Source organism: Hyla sarda, chromosome 2 (assembly GCF_029499605.1).
Source record: "Hyla sarda isolate aHylSar1 chromosome 2, aHylSar1.hap1, whole genome shotgun sequence".
Classification (NCBI taxonomy): domain Eukaryota; kingdom Metazoa; phylum Chordata; class Amphibia; order Anura; family Hylidae; genus Hyla; species Hyla sarda.
This window is the reverse complement of record NC_079190.1, coordinates 335,203,449-335,223,728: the sequence shown is the minus strand read 5'-3', so window position 1 is coordinate 335,223,728 and position 20,280 is coordinate 335,203,449. Positions and strand designations below refer to the sequence as shown.

The following is a 20,280-nucleotide window of genomic DNA, read 5'->3' as shown; positions in this document are numbered from 1 at the left end:
CAGAAAATCCACATTGCTCTGTGGTTACTTCCTTACACCTTAAATATTATTTGGTGTCGGATTTATTTTTGAGCACTTTATGTTACTCTGGTGGCTTTTAAAAGAAATCATATTAAAAGCTAAGTTTTATGGAGTTCCCTCCTATCAGCACAATTTTTGTTGTTGATTATTATTAGTTTGATCTTCCAGGAATCTTTAGGCTGCATGCAGGCCATTTACATTGACATTAGCAGTATTTGAAATGAATTACCAATTGACCCACATATGTCTATCACAAGTAAAGAATAACAACAATATTAATTCTCAGTCCGGAATTTTAACCCACACCAGGGTCTCCCATCCATGATACTACCAGGACCCTGATGTTTACCTTTCTGGGAAAAAAATCACAATGTTATAGACCCAGTCTATTCATTCCTATACACCAAATAGGACCTGTACAACAGACCCTGGAGGCTGATGTCACACTCAATGGTCTTCAAACCCTCCAAAATTCTAATGTTTAATGTGTTAATGTATTCATGTAAGTGTGTATATATAAGATGCTTTACCTATACACTGTAACCTGAACCTGAGGAAGGAGGGCGTTCCTCCGAAACTCGTAGTCCAACCCTGTATGTCACTTTTTATGTGTATTAAAGGGGTTATCGACCATAAGGTGATTTTAGTATGTACCTGGCAGACAGTAATGGACATGCTTAGGAAGGATCTGTGCTTGTCTTGGGGCTAAATGGCTATGTTGTGAGATTACCTTAACACTGTGGCTAGCTGTTTGTGAACTGGAATTTCCTGTTTGACCTTTCTTTTTTTTTTTTTTTTACTACAAATCCCGCAATTCCATCTTTCTCCCTCCCACACATCAGCCTCAGCCACCCATCTAAACATAAATGAGCTGCATCCATTCAAATCAGTGTGGTTTTCAATCAGGGTGCCTACAGCTGTTGCAGATTGATCTCTCTCCCACCAAGCGATCCCTCCACCCATTGAAGCAGACAGGCTCCCTGTCATCAGCTGACTAGTGAGTCAGGTCTCTGTCGCATTGCAAGCTTGGAAAAATCCAAGACAACAGTAATTTTGTATACTGGTAAAAATAAATATTGGAGTGAAAATCACAGAAGAATTGTGAGAAAACCGTCACACACAGGTACAGACACTATATCATGAACTACACTAACTTTACAGCCCCTGTAGCATAGTCAAAAAAAAAAAATCCTGGAATACCCCTTTAATAAAAAGTAATACTATTCTACACCCGACTCCTGTGTCATCACCCCGGTGTAGCAATACAGTGCCGAAGTCGGATCTTCACTGGAAGGTAAAGGAAACCTATGCCAGGATTCCCACCTCCCACATCTGTATTCTTCACAGTCTTTGATGGGACCGACGGCCAGCTGCTCCCGACACACCAGCAACCAGGGACCTGCCCAAAACGATTATCAGTGTTGTGCCTGTAAATTAGCGCAACCTGCAAAGGTGAGCAGGTCCTTTACTTCTATATTCTACTCTCTGCAAATACCGCTGATAACCGGCTCTATAAAGCACCATCTCTATCTTGTTTTTTCTCCTATATCTCCTATAGCACTGTATTGATCAGTGTTATCGGTGCTCTGCTACTCCAGCCTGAATCTCAGGCATGGAGCAGCAGAGCGACGTTCGGATGGCGGGAGACCAGGTAAGAAGCCTCCCGCTGTCCTCTCAGCTGTTTGGGATGCCGCAATTTCACCGCGGCTGCCCGAACAGCCTACTGAGCTAACCGGCAATGCTTTTCTCCCGTCAACATTGATCATGGGGTCTAAAGGGTTAATACCGGACATCAGCTCGATCGGTGATGTCCGGTATTAGCCGCGGGTCCTGGCTACTGATAGCAACCGGGACCTGCCGAGTATGAAGCGCTCAGCTCCTGAGTGCGCTTCACATAATGGGAGCCGTCCACGAGCGTAAATATACGCTCGTGGTCATTAAGGGGTTAAATACTTACAGAGCAATTTACAAAGTTACTTAACATTAACTATATTTTAACTGCAGAGTACTAGAGTTACCCTTTAGATTGTATCTAAACTCAATGATCTTAGAGGGACCCTTAGCCAAGGTTTATACCTGATGATGTACAGTACTAAAAAATGTTAGGCGGCCAATGAGACAATTGTTAATTGCAATAAATTATTTGTGTGATCCAGTGCACTTTGTAAAAGAATTCTTCAATGGGGCCAAACAACTTTTAACCATTGCAAACAGAAGAGTTTTACTGTGTTCTAATACTAGTTGCGGCCTATGGTTACTTGGTTATTAACCTACTAGTATTTATTTCAAATTACATTTGTTCTTGATTTCCTGGATAGACTAAAGTGAACCAAACATGTCTAGATAGCTACTGGATTATTTTCATTTCTTCTTGCTGGATTTAGCTGACAGGTCTAATCCATTCACATACTTCCGAGGAATCTTAAAATGTTCTAAAAAAAAATAAATAGAAGGCATTTCTGAATACATGTTTAACACAGGAAAGGCTACATGTCAACAATATTTACACATTGAACAACTACCGTATTTATGCTAATACAAAGTATATTTTATTGATTTAACCTGTGACCCTTTTCTATAAGTTTGCCTTGAGCTATACAATGTGCTGAAGAGACAAAACGACTCTTATAATGACAAAATAAATATCACAGAATAAAATTAAAACCAAAAAGATACACTTTACTAAAGGAGCAGTAAGCAATGTTACACAGCTAGACATTTCCTCTACCTAGTGCTGTTGGGGGTATGTGTATGAGAGCATGTAATGGAAAAACATGCATATGTTATACAGCTACCAAAAGTCATGTTTGTTACTTTAATGGTCACTTTCATTTTAAACAACTTCCCTTCATTTGTTGTAATTCCTAACATATTTGTAAATCACTTAATTTACCAAAAATGACTCCTTACCTCAGAAAAAAGCCCTACTGACTGGATATCTCACATACCTGCAAAGTGTTGTCCACTGCCTGTTAGGGGAAATCTACTGTATCTCTAATAACAGAGAGACCTAAACCAAACACAAGACTATGTATGCAATCTAAATTTATCTTTAGAGGGTCCATGCTGTGCCTGAGAGGTAAAATCGTTCTGAGCAGCTCTCTCATGTCTCTTGTGTTTCTCTATCTACAGAGTGCTGCCTCCCTCTCTTTCCCTTCCTTTAGCTTGTCACTAGCTGAGTACCTGGCGCTGCCCATTTTTTCCTACCTTATCCTTGTGGGGGAGGAAAAGCAACAAAGGAGGAATCTTCTGTCCTCACATCTTATCCTTAAATTCTGACCCCATATCCCCTCATATACCGACCCCAAATCCCCTCCTCATATTCCCATCTCATATTCTGTCCTCATATTTTGTCCCCATATCGCGACCTCATATCCCGTCCCCATATCCCATCCTCATAACCTGTCCCAATATCCTGTCCTCATATCTAATCCTAATTTCTAATCCTTATATCCCGTCCTCAGGTGTGGTTGAGTTGTTGCAAAGATATTGTAAGATGAAAATAAAAGGGGTGTGGCTTAAAGGGTGGTCATAGCTTTGCAAGATGGGACATGGCATGTGTGGAGGGTGTATCTTTCCAGCCGGACTGACGCATTCACCAGGAGATGCAGAGCGGAGCTGGTGGAGCCGGCACCAGAAGTCCTATATACTTGCAGGGGATTTGAAACAAAAACCTCATCCTTCACATATGGTGGTAGGCTAGGGATTAACTTAACTATTATATATTTTTATTAGACATATAAGTAACATGTGACCAAGTATTAGCGAACATACATTTCCCATAGATGTGCATTGGACTTTAAACAAAAACCCCGACCCTCACAAATGAGAGTAGGTTAGGGTTAAATGAACTATACTATCGTTTTAGTGGACATATAAGTAACATGTGACCAAGTATTATCGAAATATCTCCAGGTGTTTGAAAGTTATGCCGTAACAAATATTTCCCATAGACTTGCATGGGACTTCAAACAAAAACCCTGACTCTCGCAAATGGGGGGTGGGTAAGGGTTAGATGATCTATCCTATGTTTGCTGCTGGCATATAAGTAACATTTGTACCAAAAATCATGTTAATATCTTTAGCTGTTTGGAAGTGATGCTGGAACATACACACATTGGCCCAGATTTATCAAACTGTGTGAGAGAAAAAATTGAGTGATTTTCCCCCAGCAACCAATCACAGCTCAGGTAACTAGCTGAGGTAAACTGAAAGCTGAGCTGTCATTGGTTCTTCTGGGAAAATCTCTCTATTTTTTCTCTCACACAGTTTGATAAATCTGGGCCATTGAGTTTTATATATTGTATATAGATTATTATCAGAAGTAGCAGTTCACTATTTAAAGGAGAAGTATCATGCAAAAAAACGTATCCCCTACAAAAAGGAGATAGAGATACAGGGGGGGTGCCGGCCGCCACTTTACGTGGAGGTCGACATTTCCCCTTCCCGGAGAGTGCCAGGGTCCCATACAGGAAATCGCGGTCTAAAACTTATTTCCTATCCTTTTTTGCATGATGTATCTCTTTTTAAATGGGCACTGTCAGAGTCATAAAACTTTTTATATGTTGTTACAGATGAAAATTAAAGACCATTTTTAATATGGCAGTAAAATTTCTTTATATATATTTAATAAAGAAAATGGCTACTGAAAATCCCACCTCTAGGGGTCCCCATACCTACTGGGACAGTAACCAGTCCTGCAGTAGCATCAGCTTCTCCATGGGTCATGAACAAGAGATGACTCATGGACACGAGATGACTCATGGACACGAGATGACTCATGGACACGAGATGACTCATGGACACGAGATGACTCATGGACACGAGATGACTCATGGACACGAGATGACTCATGGACACGAGATGACTCATGGACACGAGATGACTCATGGACACGAGATGACTCATGGACACGAGATGACTCATGGACACGAGATGACTCATGGACACGAGATGACTCATGGACACGAGATGACTCATGGACACGAGATGACTCATGGACAAGACTGCATGAGTAGAGACTCCAATCAGCTCCCACCACCACAAGGGAGGGACATGGCCCCTTCCCTGAGAGGATTTCTAACACTGTAAGCTAATGAAAATAGGGATTTTTATAATAAATAAAGATGATAGAGGCATAAAAATTAGATGTATATGGTCAGGACTAGGTACTGAATAACAGAGTTTTTCTGTGGGATCTGACAGGTTTGCTTCAAGACTACAGGATTTTGTGGATGTCACCCCTCCCTTGCTGTGATCTTTGCTGCTCACACAGCACCTGGAATCAATAACCCGCTTCTCCCACCATATGTAACTTATAGCAGTGTACTGTATAAATCAACCCCTTGCACACTGCCAAACTGGTCAATTCAGTGCACCTTCTCCAGCACTATGTCATGGCATAGTGACAAGAAACAGACACTCTCCTTTCATTGGCCATAGGGGCAGCACGGTGGCTCAGTGGTTAGCACTATTGCCTTGCAGCCAAGAACAACATCTGCAATGAGTTCGTATCTTTTCCCCATTTTTGCATTGGTTTTCTCTGGGTACTCCAGTTTCCTACCCCCAAAAAATGATAATTGAATTTAGATTGCGAGCCCCAGTGGGGACAGAGACCAATTTGAGTGTACACCATGGTGGAATCTGTGTGCACTATATAAAATAAAGAATTATTATTATAGTTTACTGCTGGAAAACAGCCCATCTCTGGTCCCGTCCCCTGAAATGGAGAGAATGAAAAATAGCTGTGCACTACAGAGGGGGTACTCCTGTGGAAAACAAAAACACAAAATAATGACTATATAAAGGGAACCTAAAACTTATCTTTTAATGTGCACATATGGATAAAAAATAATGTGCACATTAAAAGTTAAGTTTTAGGTTCCCTTTATATAGTCATTATTTTGTGATTTATTTACTTGGGAGACCAACACACTATATACTTTTTCAGTAATAATACTCCTGTGGAAAACATTTTTTTTAATTTTTTTTAATGAACTGGTGCCAGAAAGTTAAACAAATTTGTAAATTATTAAACAACAAAAAACGAGGTCTCAAATGGCTGGAGGTGCTCAACCCCAAATGCAGTTGTGCATTTATACTGGGGGAGCAGATCCTGCCCTTGTAGTCCGTTGCTAGGGGCGATCCCCAGCATAAAAATGCATACAATGGAGGATGCCTGCAGCGGACTACAAGTGCCACAATAGAATCCTACACCATATAGACTGTGTGGATGTGTAACAATTAGAATAATACAATACAGAAATTTAGGTGCACTACTGTGGTAGATGTATACAATGACATTGGCTATCCCTCAACACTGATGTTAAAATTGAGACATTCGCACAGGTAGGTTAGCGTTAGGTCCCGTGCCATTTGAGAAACCTTGGCGTTGGTGTGCGGGCTCTCGTGTGTCCTTCATATAAGGATATACTGGCGAATGTCTCAATTTTAACATCAGTGTTGAGGGATAGCCAATGTCATTGTATACATCTACCACAGTAGTGCAACTAAATTCCTGTATTGTATTATTCTAATTGTTACACATCCACACCGTTTATCTGGTGTAGGATTCTATTGTGGCACTTTTAGTCCACTGCAGGCATCCTCCATTGTATGCATTTTTATGCTGGGGATCGCTCTTAGCAACGGACTACAAGGGCAGGATCTGCTCTCCCAGTATAAATGCACAACTGCATTTGGGGTTGAGCACTTCCAGCCATTTGAGACCACATTTTTGTTGTTGTTTAAAAATTTATACTTGGAGGTGTGTAAACTCCATATGTTAATGCGCCTTGAACATTTTCCAGGCAGCATTAAGGTTGCACCTGTGAGGCCATGCACCTATATCAGCCAACTTGGGTGGGGCTTGTAGCCTCTCTCCCTCCTCCCATTGTATGTGTACTCAGTCACGCTGGAGGTAACTGGGAGCAGGCAGCATGTCAGCCTAGTGCTGCTGTAATTGCCCACTGGCCCCTGGTTTTTGCTTATTACGTACAGGTAGGTTAGCGTTAGGTCCCGTGCCATTTGAGAAACCTTGGCGTTGGTGTGCGGGCTCTGGTGTGTCCTTCATATAAGGATACACTGGCGAATGTCTCAATTTTAACATCAGTGTTGAGGGATAGCCAATGTCATTGTATACATCTACCACAGTAGTGCACCTAAATTTCTGTATTAGATTTGTAAATTACTTCTATTTAAAAATTTTAATCCTTCCAGTATTTATTAGCAGCTGTATGCCACAGAGGAAATTATTTTCTTTTTAAATGTATTTTTTGTCTTGTCCACAGTGCTCTCTGCTGACACCTCTGTCCGTGTCAGGAATTGTTCAGAGCAGCACAGGTTTGCTATGGGGATTTTCTCCTGCTCTGAACAGTTCCTGATACGGGCATCAAGTGTCAGCAGAGAGCACTGTGGACAAGACAAAAAATAAATTAAAAAAGAAAAGTAGCATACAGCTGCTAATAAGTACTGATAGGATAAAGATTTTTTAACAGAAGTAATTTACGAATCTGTTTAACTTTCTTACACCAGTTGATTAAAAAAAATGTTTTCCACAGGAGTACACCTTTAACCCCTTCATGACCCAGCCCATTTTCACCTTCAGGACCTGGGCATTTTTTGAAAATCTGACCACTGTTACTTTAAACATTAATAACTCTGGAATGCTTTTACTTATCATTCTGATTCCAAGATTCTTTTTTCGTGACATATTCTACTTTATGTTATTGGTAAAATTTCACTGATATCTGCATCCTTTCTTGATAAAAAAATCTAAAAATTTCATGAAAATTTTGAAAATTTTGTATTTCTCTAACTTTGAAACTCTCTGCTTGTAAGGAAAATGGATATTCCAAATTAATTACATATTGATTCACATATACAATATGTCTACTTTATGTTTGCATCAAAATATTGACAAGTTTTTACTTTTGGAAGACACCAGAGGGCTTCAAAGTTCCGCAGCAATTTTCCAATTTTTCTCAAGATTTTCTAAATCGTACTTTTTCAGGGACCAGTTCAGGTTTGAAGTGGATTTGAAGGGTCTTCATATTAGAAATACCCCACAAATGACTCCATTATAAAAACTGCACCCCCCAAAGTATTCAAAATGACATTCAGTAAGTGTTTTAACCCTTTAGGTGTTTCACAGGAATAGCAGCAAAGTGAAGGAGAAAATTCTAAATCTTCATTTTTTACACTCGCATGTTCTTGTAGACCCAATTTTTGAATTTTTACAAGGGGTAAAAGGATAGAAATCACCCTAAAATTTGTAACCCAATTTCTCTTGAGTAAGGAAATACCTCCTATGTGTATGTCAAGTGTTCGGCGGGCGCAGTAGAGGGCTCAGAAGGGAAGGAGCGACAATGGGATTTTGGAGAGTGAGTTTTTGGGGGGGCATGTCCCATTTAGGAAGCCCCTATGGTGCCAGAATAGTGGACCCCCCCCACATGTGACCCCATTTTGGAAACTAAACCCTTCATGGAATTTAATAAGGGGTGCAGTGAGCATTTACACCCCACTGGCGTTTGACAGATATTTGAAACAGTGGACTGTGCAAATGAAAAATTTTATTTTTCATTTTCACAGACCACTGTTCCAAAAATCTGTCATACACCAGTGGGGGGTAAATGCTCACTGCACCACTTATTAAATTCCATGAGGGGTGTAGTTTCCAAAATGGGGTCACATATGGATATTTATTGTTTTGCGTTTATGTCAGAACTGCTGTAACAATCAGCCACCCCTGTGCAAATCACCTCAAATGTACATGATGCACTCTCCCTTCTGAGCTTTGTTGTGCGCCCCCAGAGCACTTTGCGCCCACATATGGGGTATCTCCGTAGTCGGGGGAAATTGCATTACAAATTTTGAGGGTCTTTTTTCCCTTTTACCTCTTGTGAAAATGAAAAGTATAGGGCAACACCAGCATGTCAGTGTAAAAAATTAAATTTTTATACACTAACATGCTGGTGTAGACCCCAACTTCACCTTTTCATAAGGGGTTAAAGAAGAAAAAGCCCCCCAAAATTTGTAGGGCAATTTCTCCCGAGTACGGAGATACACCATATGTGTCCCAAAACTGTTGCCCTGAGATACGACAGGGCTCCAAAGTGAGAGAGCGCCATACGCATTTGAGGCCTAAATTAGGGATTTGCATAGGGGTATTCTATGCCAATGATTCCCAAACAGGGTGCCTCCAGCTGTTGCAAAACTCCTAGCATGCCTGGACAGTCAATGGCTGTCCGGCAATACTGGGAGTTGTTGTTTTGCAACAGCTGGAGGCTCCGTTTTGGAAACAGTAGCGTACCAGACGTTTTTCATTTTTTTGGGGGGAGGGGGGCTGTGTAGGGGTATGGGTATGTGTATATGTAGTGTTTTTTACTTTTTATTTTAGGTTAGTGTAAGTGTAGTGTAGTGTTTTTAGGGTACAGTCACATGGGCAGAGGTTCACAGCAAGTTTGCAGCTGGGAGTTTGAGCTGCAGCGCAAAATTTGCGCCATCTCAAACTTGCAGCACTCACTGTAAACCTCCGCCCATGTGAGTGTACCCTGTACATTCCAATTGGGGGGAGGGGGCAAACATCCCGCTGTTGCAAATTCCGAGCATGTCCTTTGGCTGTCCGTGCATGCTGGGAGTTGTAGTTTTGCAACAGCTGGAGGCACACTGGTTTGGAAACACTAAGTTAAGTAATACACTTTCAAGTGTTTTGCAACCAAACTTAGTGTATCCAAACCAGTGTGCCTCCAGCTGTTGCAAAACTACAACTCCCAGCATGCATGGTCTGTCAGTGCATGCTGAGTGTTATAGTTTTGCAACAATTGCAACAGCTGGAGGCACTGAGGTAGAAAACGGACAATGTTTCCCAACTAGTGTGCCTCCAGTTGTTGCAAAACTACAACTCCCAGCATGCCCAGGCATGCTGGAAGTTGTAGTTCGGCAATATCTGAAGGATCAGATGTTGCCGAACTACAACTTCCAGCATGCTTGGGCAGTCTGCAACTCCCAAGCATGCACAGAAAGCCAAAGGCTGTCTGGGCAAGCTGGGAGTTGCAGTTTTGAAACTCTCAGAGGCAGCGGTGAGATCGCTTTACGGCGATCTCACTGCAGCCAATGAAGATGCCGCCCTGCTGCCGGAAACTCATCGCCGGGACGCACCACCGCCGGGACCGCCTGGAGGACGCCGCTCGCGCCGGGACCGCTCTGGACACCGCATGGCCGGGTAAGTGACGCCGGGGGACGGGTAAGGGACACTTAGCAGAGCGGTGTGTGTCCCGATCCCCGTGATCGGGACTCACACACCGCGCTGCTAAGTATTCTGATAGCGAAACGCTGCTATCAAGCTAGTCAGATTTGAATAGCTGATAGCAGCGATCGCTGGGGGGGTTGGGGGATGAAAGCCCCCGTGGTCGCATGGTAAGATGGCTGGTTATCAGTGATAGCCACCATCTTACCGGGCGCTGCGGAATGCCGCGAGTAGCGGCAAAAATTTTCATGACGTACCTGTATGTCATGGGTCGGGAACACCTTCCCACTCATGACGTACAGGTATGTCATAGGTCGGTAAGGGGTTAAGGGTTTATGTAACAAAAGCAGACAGTTTTTTTTAAATGCTTTTAAAACATACAGGTGGTTGAATCTAATCACAGAGGATCCATTTAAACAGCATCATAAAAATAAAAAAAATATGTTGACAATGGTCCATGCTTAGAGCGATTGTCCTAACATCTACCATTTACAATGCTTGTAGACAATAAATACACTACTGATAGTTTACATTGAACAGAAAATAACTTATTTATAACTTATTTTCCTGGTAATTCATACAAACATTGTGTGGCTATATTACTTACCTAGCAGCAACTTGCCAGCGTGTGATACCTGGTTACCCTGAATCTGCACTTGGACTTTGTCTTTTGCTCCTGGAAGTGCTGTGCAGGTGGCACTGGCCTGAACTTTTTGTTGTAACAAGCTTGCAAATGACAAGGGATCTAGGCCATACAACTCCAGGTTCTTGATCATTGTTACCTGTGTAAAACAGTTGGCTTCTATATTAAAATGTGTTCAAATAAGGATGAAAAGTAATTTCTACATTAAGGCAAAAACTAAAAATTCTGCAAAGTATTACTTGCCTGAATAGCCATGACTAAGGTGTGTACACTTTTTATATAATAATAAATATTTATTGAAGCATAAATGGGCACTGTCAGAAACAAAATATTTTTATATATTGTACATCTTAGCAAAACATTAACCTTTCTAATATGCTTCATAAGAAAATTATATTTCCTTTTTATAGAAATTATGGCTTATAAAATCGTGGCTTTGTCAAAGCTAAAGCACAGACATGGACAAAGTCCAATAAGTGAGGGTGGGATAGCACTCCTCTGTGTCTGATAGGACAGGAGAGACCATAGAGGAGTCCTTTCAGACAGGAGAGAGCACAGAGGAGTCCTATCAGACAGGAGAGAGCACAGAGGAGTCCTATCAGACAGGAGAGAGCACAGAGGAGTGCTATCAGACAGGAGAGAGCACAAGGGAGTGCTATCAGACAGGAGAGAGCACAGAGGAGTACTATCAGGCAGGAGAGAGCAGAGAGGAGTACTATCAGACAGGAGAGAGCAGAGAGGAGTCCTATCAGACAGGAGAGAGCACAGAGGAGTACTATCAGACAGGAGAGCACAGAGGAGTGCTATCAGACAGGAGAGAGCACAGAGGAGTGCAATCAGACAGTAGAGAGCACAGAGGGGTACTATCAAAGAGGAGAGAGCACAGAGGAGTGCTATCAGACAGGAGAGAGCACAGAGGAGTCCTATCAGACAGGAGATTGCACAGAGGAGTGCTATCAGACAGGAGAGAGCACAGAGGAATCCTATCAGACAGGAGAGTGCACAGAGGAGTGCTATCAGACAGGAGAGAGCACAGATGAGTGCTATCAGACAGGAGAGAGCACAGAGGAGTGCAATCAGACAGGAGAGAGCACATAGGAGTGCAATCAGACAGGAGAGAGCACAGAGGAGTGCAATCAGACAGGAGAGAGCACATAGGAGTGCAATCAGACAGGAGAGAGCACAGAGGAGCGGAATCAGACAGGAGAGAGCATAGAGGAGTGAAATCAGACAGGAGAGAGCACATAGGAGTCCTATCAGACAGGAGAGAACACAGAGGAGTCCTTTCAGACAGGAGAGAGCATAGAGGAGTCCTATCAGGCAGGAGAGAGCAAAGAGGAGTGCTATCAGACAGGAGAGAGCACAGAGGAGTGATATCAGACAGGAGAGTGCACAGAGGAGTGCTATAAGACAGGAGAGAGCACAGAGGAGTCCTATCAGACACAAGAGAGCACAGAGGAGTGCTATCAGACAGGAGAGAGCACAGAGGAGTCCTATCAGACAAGAGAGAGCACAGAGGAGTGCTATCAGACAGGAGAGAGCACAGATGAGTCCTATCAGACAGGAGAGAGCACAGAGGAGTCCTATCAGACAAGAGAGAGCACAGAGGAGTGCTATCAGACAGGAGAGAGCACAGAGGAGTGCTATCAGACAGGAGAGAGCACAGAGGAGTGCTATCAGACAGGAGAGAGCACAGAGGAGTCCTATCAGACAGGAGAGAGCACAGAGGTATGCAATCAGACAGGAGAGAGCACAGAGGAGTCCTATCAGACAGGAGAGAGCACAGAGGAGTGCTATCAGATGGGAGAGAGCACAGACAGGAGAGAGCACAGAGGAGTGCTGTCAGACAGGAGAGAGCACAGAGGAGTGCTATCAGACAGGAGAGAGCAGAGAGGAGTGCTATCAGACAGGAGAGAGCACAGAGGAGTGCTGTCAGACAGGAGAGAGCACAGAGGAGTGCTATCAGACAGGAGAGAGCACAGAGGAGTGCTATCAGACAGGAGAGAGCACAGAGGAGTGCTATCAGACAGGAGAGAGCACAGAGGAGTGCTATGCCACCCTCACTTACTGGACTTTGCCCATGTCTGTGCTTCAGCTTGGACAAACCCATAATTTCTATAAAAAGGAAATAACATTTTCTTATGAAGTATATTAGAAAACCTTTTAGTAAGATGTACAACACATAAAAAGTTTTTGAATCTGACAGTGCCCATTTAAAGGGGGTACTCCGGCGGACATATTTTTTTCTTAAATCAACTGGCACCAGAATGTAAAACATATTTGTAAAGTACTTACCAGCTGATGTATGTTTCAGAGGAAGTTGTGTAGTTCTTTCCTGTCTGACCACAGTGCTCTCTGCTGACATCTCTGTCTGTGTCAGGAGCTGTCCAGAGTAGGAGCAACAGTTCCTGACATGGACAGAGGTGTCAGCAGAGAGCACTGTGGTCAGACAGAAAATAACTACTAAACTTCCTATACAGTAGCTGATAAGTACTGGAAGGGTTAAGATTTTTATATAGAAGTAATTTACAAATCGTTTTAACATTCTGGCACCAGTTAATTTTGAAGAAAAAAAAATTTTTTTCGACCAGAGTACCCCTTTAAGTACTATTAAGAAATACAGACACTTGTGAAATTACCTTGGATATGTCAAATGCTGAGATTGGAAAACCTCCAACAGGGGAGTCCCCCCCCGGAGTCCAAACCCTCCCCCCACCACCACCACCCAAACTGTCGATTTAAATAGGCACTATGAAATGTATAGAGTGTTCCTGTCATTTCAACAAATTTATGACATGTCAGAAGTTGTGATTGGTTGTGGTCCAGGTGCTGAGACCCCTATCCCCCACTAGAATGAAAGGGAAACAGTGCTTGGCTAAGTGCCCCTTTGTTTCTACTAGTATACAGATTTAGTGAAAGCCTTTGAGCCTATGCTTACTACTATCAGAGGAAAGCATTGTTATCAAAGGATCCGTCTAACAAGGGACTGTCCAAAGTGGAGAACCCCTTTAACACATTGCCTCACAGGAACATTTTGAACTACCCTAAGACAAATATAAAGGGACTGTCACTCAAGGGTAGTGATACCTGGTAAACATGGGTAATGAGTAATAGGAATTTGTTCCAGCATTGATTCAGTGTCAGACATTTCCCTTTAGTGTGCATTCGATCAGAATGCACACTTTTATTTCTATTACACACTGGATTCAGAGATAAACTTAGCGATCTAGTTAGAGTCAAGCAGTAGTAGCAAACAATACATGGTCTGCCATATAAGTAAAGTTACAATGTAATTCACCTTTTTGTTTGAAGACCTTTGTGCCACGCTGATGTCAATGGGTTCAATGTTTCCTTTCCGAATAACAGGAGAGCACCCTGGAAAGGTCACTTGTTGTGAATGCTGCATCCTTTCTAAACACCTGGGTAGAAGGGGTTGACAAGACAGAGCATAACGTTTGGTTTCCAGTTAACTTAATTCCTAGTATACGTAAACCATTAAAGAGGCTCTAGGTTTATACTGCTCTATTATCACTTACATTGTTTTGTGCAGCCATTTCCGATATCCTCATTGATATCAAGGACACAGTGAGCAGGGTGTAGTCCTCTGCATTAGGTGCACATGCTCCTTATTCCTCAATATTCATGAAGGCCCGCTCCCTCCACCCTTCAACCGCTCACTGGCAGTTGTATGACTAGATTGTGTCTATATACTGTAAATAGACAGATGCTGTCAATCGAGGCTAATGGGTGAAGAAAAAAGTGTGGCATGACACTGATTTTAGTGGATATCTGTAGAACTGAGTGTAGTGATATATTGAGTGAAGTGATACATTGTCCTATTCAGTGTCTCTGTCACTAAGTTATGTTGCATAAGCCTAGTGAAAGATTCCCTTTAAGATACTCAAATACTCTTTAGTTGAAAAGGTAAGAATTTTTCCAGATTTAATTTGCAGTAATTACATGCAACCACTAAATACCTTAATTTAAACCTAAAGATTAGCAACATATTCTTCAGAATGGTATATTTGACAAAGAAGAAAAGAAATCCCATTTTTTTCTTCTTCTTACCTATTGAGATAGCAGAGGCCCAAGACCTAACTGCTAATGCACATTGGCTGCTTTCCCAATGTGAATAAAAGTTAACTGGAGGCCGGAATAGTGGATAACAAGCTGATTGGGGAAAGTCCAACCGCTGGGACACCCACTAATCTGGAGAATGGAGGAATTGTAGGCTCCTGAAAATGGACTGCCTTGCCCGTGCCCGGCCAGGCCTCTATTCATTCTAAATGGGGCTTATAAAATACTAAACTACCAAATTATCAGGTTACCACATGTAAATCTGCTATAAGCAGTTCATTCTGAAGTATACCTTGTGACTAGATCCTCCCATTTGAGAATAGTGATGTCATTCTGTTCCCTTTTATCCAGCAAACAGTCGCATATTATAGGGTTAACTGTGACAAAGCTGCAGGAGGAAAGTGGAAACTGATTAAAAGTACAGTACAGAAAAAGAAAACTTGCTGGCAAACACTACTAGGGAAACAAAACAGAAGCTATGTGAACCAACTAAAAACTCAGCAAAAATAAAAATGTGCCATATTCTGCTATGGCAGTCACACCCATAGACCATTAACGGGGTTGTGCGCTGCCCTGACTTTCGGAGCTCCGCTCACAGCATCCGGAATTTCATTACTCCGAATGCTGTGTGCGGGCCTCCGTGTTCGCGGCCGCCCCTCGTGACGTCTCGCCCGCCCCCTCAACGAAAGTCTATGGGAAGGGGGCGCGACCGCTGTTACGCCCCCCCTTCCCATAGACTTTGGTAGAGGGAGCGGGCGTGATGTCACGAGGGGGCGGGCGAGACGTCACGAGGGGCCGGGTGAGACGTCACGCCCAGTGGCCGCGAACACGGAAGCCCGCACACAGCATTCGGAGTAATGAACTTCCGCACGCTGTGAGCAGAGCTCCGAAAGTCAGAGCAGCGCACAACCCCTTTAAGAGAGCATTAACACACAATTGACTGCTGCTCTGTTCCAAAGAGGGAATCAGGACATCTGTTCTCATAAGTAATGGAGTTCCCAGTGGTTAGACCCTCTTACAGGTGATAAATGTTGTCCATGGTCCAACCCTTTTGAGTATTTATTCCAAAAACCATCATACACAGTCTAGTTCATTTACTTGTGGAGGTCAAATATCAACAGGAAGGGGTTCATACAGTTATCGAAGCAAAACCATGGAATGGCCAACCCCAGAAGGTAATCATTGCAAATACTATGGGGGAGATTTATCATTGTTGTCTTTGGAAAGTGAGTTCTGAAGTTTGGTTTTGCTTATGTGCGACACATTTATCATACTATCTAAGTGGGGTTGATAAATTTGGCATACATAAGCAAAAAGCTACAAATCCCTTCAGAAAACCATTTTGCATGATTCCTCCTCTCCTCTGCGACTTTTCTGCACAAAAAATCTCAGTTGCATATTTTTTAAAGTTCAGAACAGGGTTGGGTGCAGGTCACTTAACTTATATATAACCGAGTTTACTGGAAAAATAGACTCCAACACCCCAGGAGTGTTTGATAAATAAAAATAGTATTCCAGTTCTCTAGATTATAAATTTAAAAATTATTGAAGGTAAAATATAACATAAATAGCATTTTGGCTTATGTGGAATCTCAGGGTCCACTGCGTCCTACAATAGCCTAAATGTATTACATTAAAAAGTACACATCTAATATAATATAAAACATAAAATAATAAAATGCTTTTAGTATAACTGTATAATATCCCTTTAAATGTATAGAAAGTAGGTAAACACCGAAAGTGAATTGCAGGGAGCAATTCAATTCCGGTGACTTTAACACGTACTTCCGCCATCACTACTAACGCCTTTTACTTTAGAAAACATCAGGGCGCGACTCCCTCTGCTGGCCTGGCCATGTATTGCAGAACTGACATGAGGTGATGGTGTGATATTGAAGGAGTTATCATTGAGATCTATTAAAAACTTTTCAAATTTATTGAGCGGGGCACTATGCTAAATCGCAATCAGGAATTCACCCCTGCACTTCACATATCGGCAGAACGTACAAGAAGATCTACGCTGCAGACGTGCATCGGAGCTCCATGCACAGCATACACGAAGCGCATACAGCTCACCATTGCTTATACCTGCCGGCACATTTGCTTGGTCCGAGCAGAACTACTGAACTATTTACTATTGGCCAAACAGTCCGGACTACATAAGGGTAAGAGGTGTCTTACATCTAATCTTTTTTCACAAAACCCTGTTGATATAAACTATTTTTATCTGGTACCAGAGTCTGGAAACACAAAATCTACCGCATCAAGTGAAGTTTATCTACTGGCTATACATTTAAAGTGATATTATCCAGTTATACTAAAACCATTTTATTATATTATGTTTTATATTATATTAGATGTGTACTTTTTAATATAATACATTTAGGCTATTGTAGGAAGCAAGGGCAATGCGATTCCACATAAGCCAAAACGTTATTTATGTTATAATATACTTTACCTTCAATAAATTTTAAATATACAGTGACCCCCCGACCTACGATGGCCCCGACATGCGATCATTTCAACATACGATGGCCTCTCAGAGGCCATCGCATGTTGAAGGCCGCATCAACATACGATGATTTTGTATGTCGGGGCCATCGCATTAACGGCTATCCGGCAGCGCAGACTGCTTCAGCTGCCACCGGATAGCTGTTTACGGTGCCGTGTGGTCCGCTGACAATCACTTACCTGTCCTTGGGGCTCCGGCGTGTCCTCTTCGGGATCCCCTGCATCATTGGCGCTCTCCATCGTCGTCATCACGTCGCTGCGCACCCCATCCAGTCATCCAATAGGAGCGGCGTGCGTAGTGACGTGATGGCGGCGATGGAGAGCGAGGATGCCGGGGAAGCAGAGGCCTTGCCGGAGCATCGGAGACACCACGGGGACGCGGCAACAGCGATGGAAGGCGACATCCCGGGAAGCGGTGACGGTCCGGAACGGCGGGGACAGGTAAGTACAACTTCCTATACTAGTGGTCTTCAACCTGCGGACCTCCAGATGTTGAAAAAACTACAACTCCCAGCATGCCCGGACAGCCGTTGGCTGTTCGGGCATGCTGGGTTTTGTAGTTTTGCAACACTGGAGGTCCGCAGGTTGTAGGCCACTGTCCTATACTTTACATTGCACGGATCCCTCAACATACGATGGTTTCGGCAAACGATGGTCCGTTTGGAACAGATTACCATCGTATGTTGAGGGACCACTGTATAACATAGAGGACTGGAATACTTGTTGGTAAAATTATATTTTGATATCTATGTTCCCTGTATTCTTATATATCTATATATTGTCTAACTAAAGATGGCATCGGCTGGTTTTTATTCCTAGCTTCAATTAACTTTCATCTTAGTTCTGGCCAGCACCCAGCGATGCTTGAAACTATGATAACTGAACTTAATAATGATACTGTACCTACTTTTATTAGTTTTAAGTTTTTATTGTCTCACTGCTTAATTATAAATCACAATATGGCGCTTGCTTCTTGTGACACGCCCTATTAAAATCAAAGCCAGCTAGTGGCCTTGAAGGTACTGAAGCCTGAATGTACTGGGCTGCTGAGAAGACAATAAAGTTCTTGACCAATGAGCTGACAGCATTACCCATTTATCAGTTATGATGTAACTGCTTACTTGCTTTGATAAAAGCTGTTTAATGCCTTAGCTTGGGGGATTCTTTACTTGACTTTCTCTATGTAAGGATCACCCATACATCGATGTATGTAATAAACCTATTACCTTGACGATATCGGGAGTTGACTGATCTCTGGAGAAGAGTTTTCCTGACAATACTATTTTTTATCTTTTTAAAAAAGTGCTCTCCAAAGGCAGGTCTGACCTGGCTTTGACTTGTGACTTTTTGGAGGGCTTCGCGACCACTGCAAAGTGAAAACTGAAAGTCGCTTAGGTAAAGCTGTTTGCTACTTTATGCTTACCAACCAAAATCGCAAAAAAAAAAGTGCTTAGGCGCTAAAGCTCTAAATGCAATGATAAATCTCCCCCAGTGAGTTATTAAAGGGGCCTAAAAACGTCTCTCACAACTGATAGTATTCAGACAGTTAACATGAGAGAATGAGATTTTATAGTGTTTCATTTGACTCTAAAGGGGTCATCAAGGAAACTGAAGTAGAACTGACTACAACTTACATGGGGGTTTTCTTTTGCCTTATCTTAAAGGGGTACTCCGCCGCTAGACATCATATCCCCTATTCAAAGTCTGATTGCATGGTCCCGCCGCTAAGGACCCCCGCAATCTCCCTACTGCACTCTGCATTTGTTTAGAGTGTCAGGTGCAGCGCCGGAGGCTCGTGAAATCACCGCCATGCCCCCTCAATGCAAGTCTATAGGAGAGGGTGTGACGGCCGTCAGCAGCGCCCCCCCCCCCCGAGATCAGACATCTTATACCCAAAGGATAGGGGATACGATGTCTAGGGTCCTCAACACAAAACACTTTTTCAAGCCATGGAAAAATGATTGGTGGCCTGAATGGATATTTTCATCAAAATACAGCTACAGGTCTTAAAAAGATCCATAAGTCAGGTAGACAAATATTGTAAATGGGCGACATTTTCATTTACCAATATAGGTATTAATTTTTTACATTAGCACGATCAGTGTAGATCAACAATTCATTATTTTTTTTACCTTAACTCCATCGTTTCAATCATTTTAAAACTATGAAAAAGTTAAGGAATCTACCCAGTGTAAAAAGGCCTGAAAGATAGATGTACACATCTGACCTCTAAAAAACCTTCAAGTTATGTGCTAGGAAACAGCAGGCATTTTAAGAGAAACTCACTTTTTGTTGTCAGGGTGGACAAGCTCATTTGTCTTAACATAACTGATGATCACACTTCTGACATCGCTCTGAGTTAGGAGGTCACCTTTTCTGCAAAACATCAGAGACAAAAAATAAATAAATACATAAATAAATGACTCTTCAATCTACAAACATTCTGTAATAATAAGTTAGTTTGCAAAAATGTATGTTGCCCATTTTTTATTCTTCTTAAAGACCACAAGGTATTCTACTGCAGAATTCTCCAATGATCTGCAGCTCTCCACCAATGCTTAAGCTGTCCGTACACACAAAGTCAGTAGAAATGAACCATTCTGGTAAACCACAGTTGTAAAACTATATACGAACAATTATCCATTATGGCTGACAGCAGACTATTGTCTTGACAAAAATCTTCTCCAGTCGGAATGAATATGAATGTATAACATCAGCTGTATTTGGAGAATTTTTTGGCACGCTGCACAAGCTTGCAACAGTTTAGTGTGACATGTTGTTG

The 20,280-nt window shown here is 42.3% G+C and overlaps 1 protein-coding gene across 2 annotated transcripts in view; it reads right to left on the bottom strand.

The window, feature by feature from the left end:
• Positions 1 to 784: 784 nt before the first annotated feature.
• EIF2D (eukaryotic translation initiation factor 2D) overlaps positions 785 to 20,280 on the bottom strand; it is a 68,971-nt gene continuing 49,475 nt past the window's right edge. For both annotated transcript variants that reach the window (XM_056558007.1, XM_056558008.1), the window contains 5 exons: positions 19,785 to 19,874; positions 15,280 to 15,375; positions 14,209 to 14,329; positions 10,875 to 11,049; positions 785 to 2,453 (listed from right to left, as the gene is read on the bottom strand). In XM_056558007.1, coding sequence (XP_056413982.1) covers positions 2,383 to 2,453; positions 10,875 to 11,049; positions 14,209 to 14,329; positions 15,280 to 15,375; positions 19,785 to 19,874 — 553 coding nt within the window. In that variant the 3' untranslated portion in view covers positions 785 to 2,382. The remainder of the gene's footprint in view (positions 2,454 to 10,874; positions 11,050 to 14,208; positions 14,330 to 15,279; positions 15,376 to 19,784; positions 19,875 to 20,280) is intronic.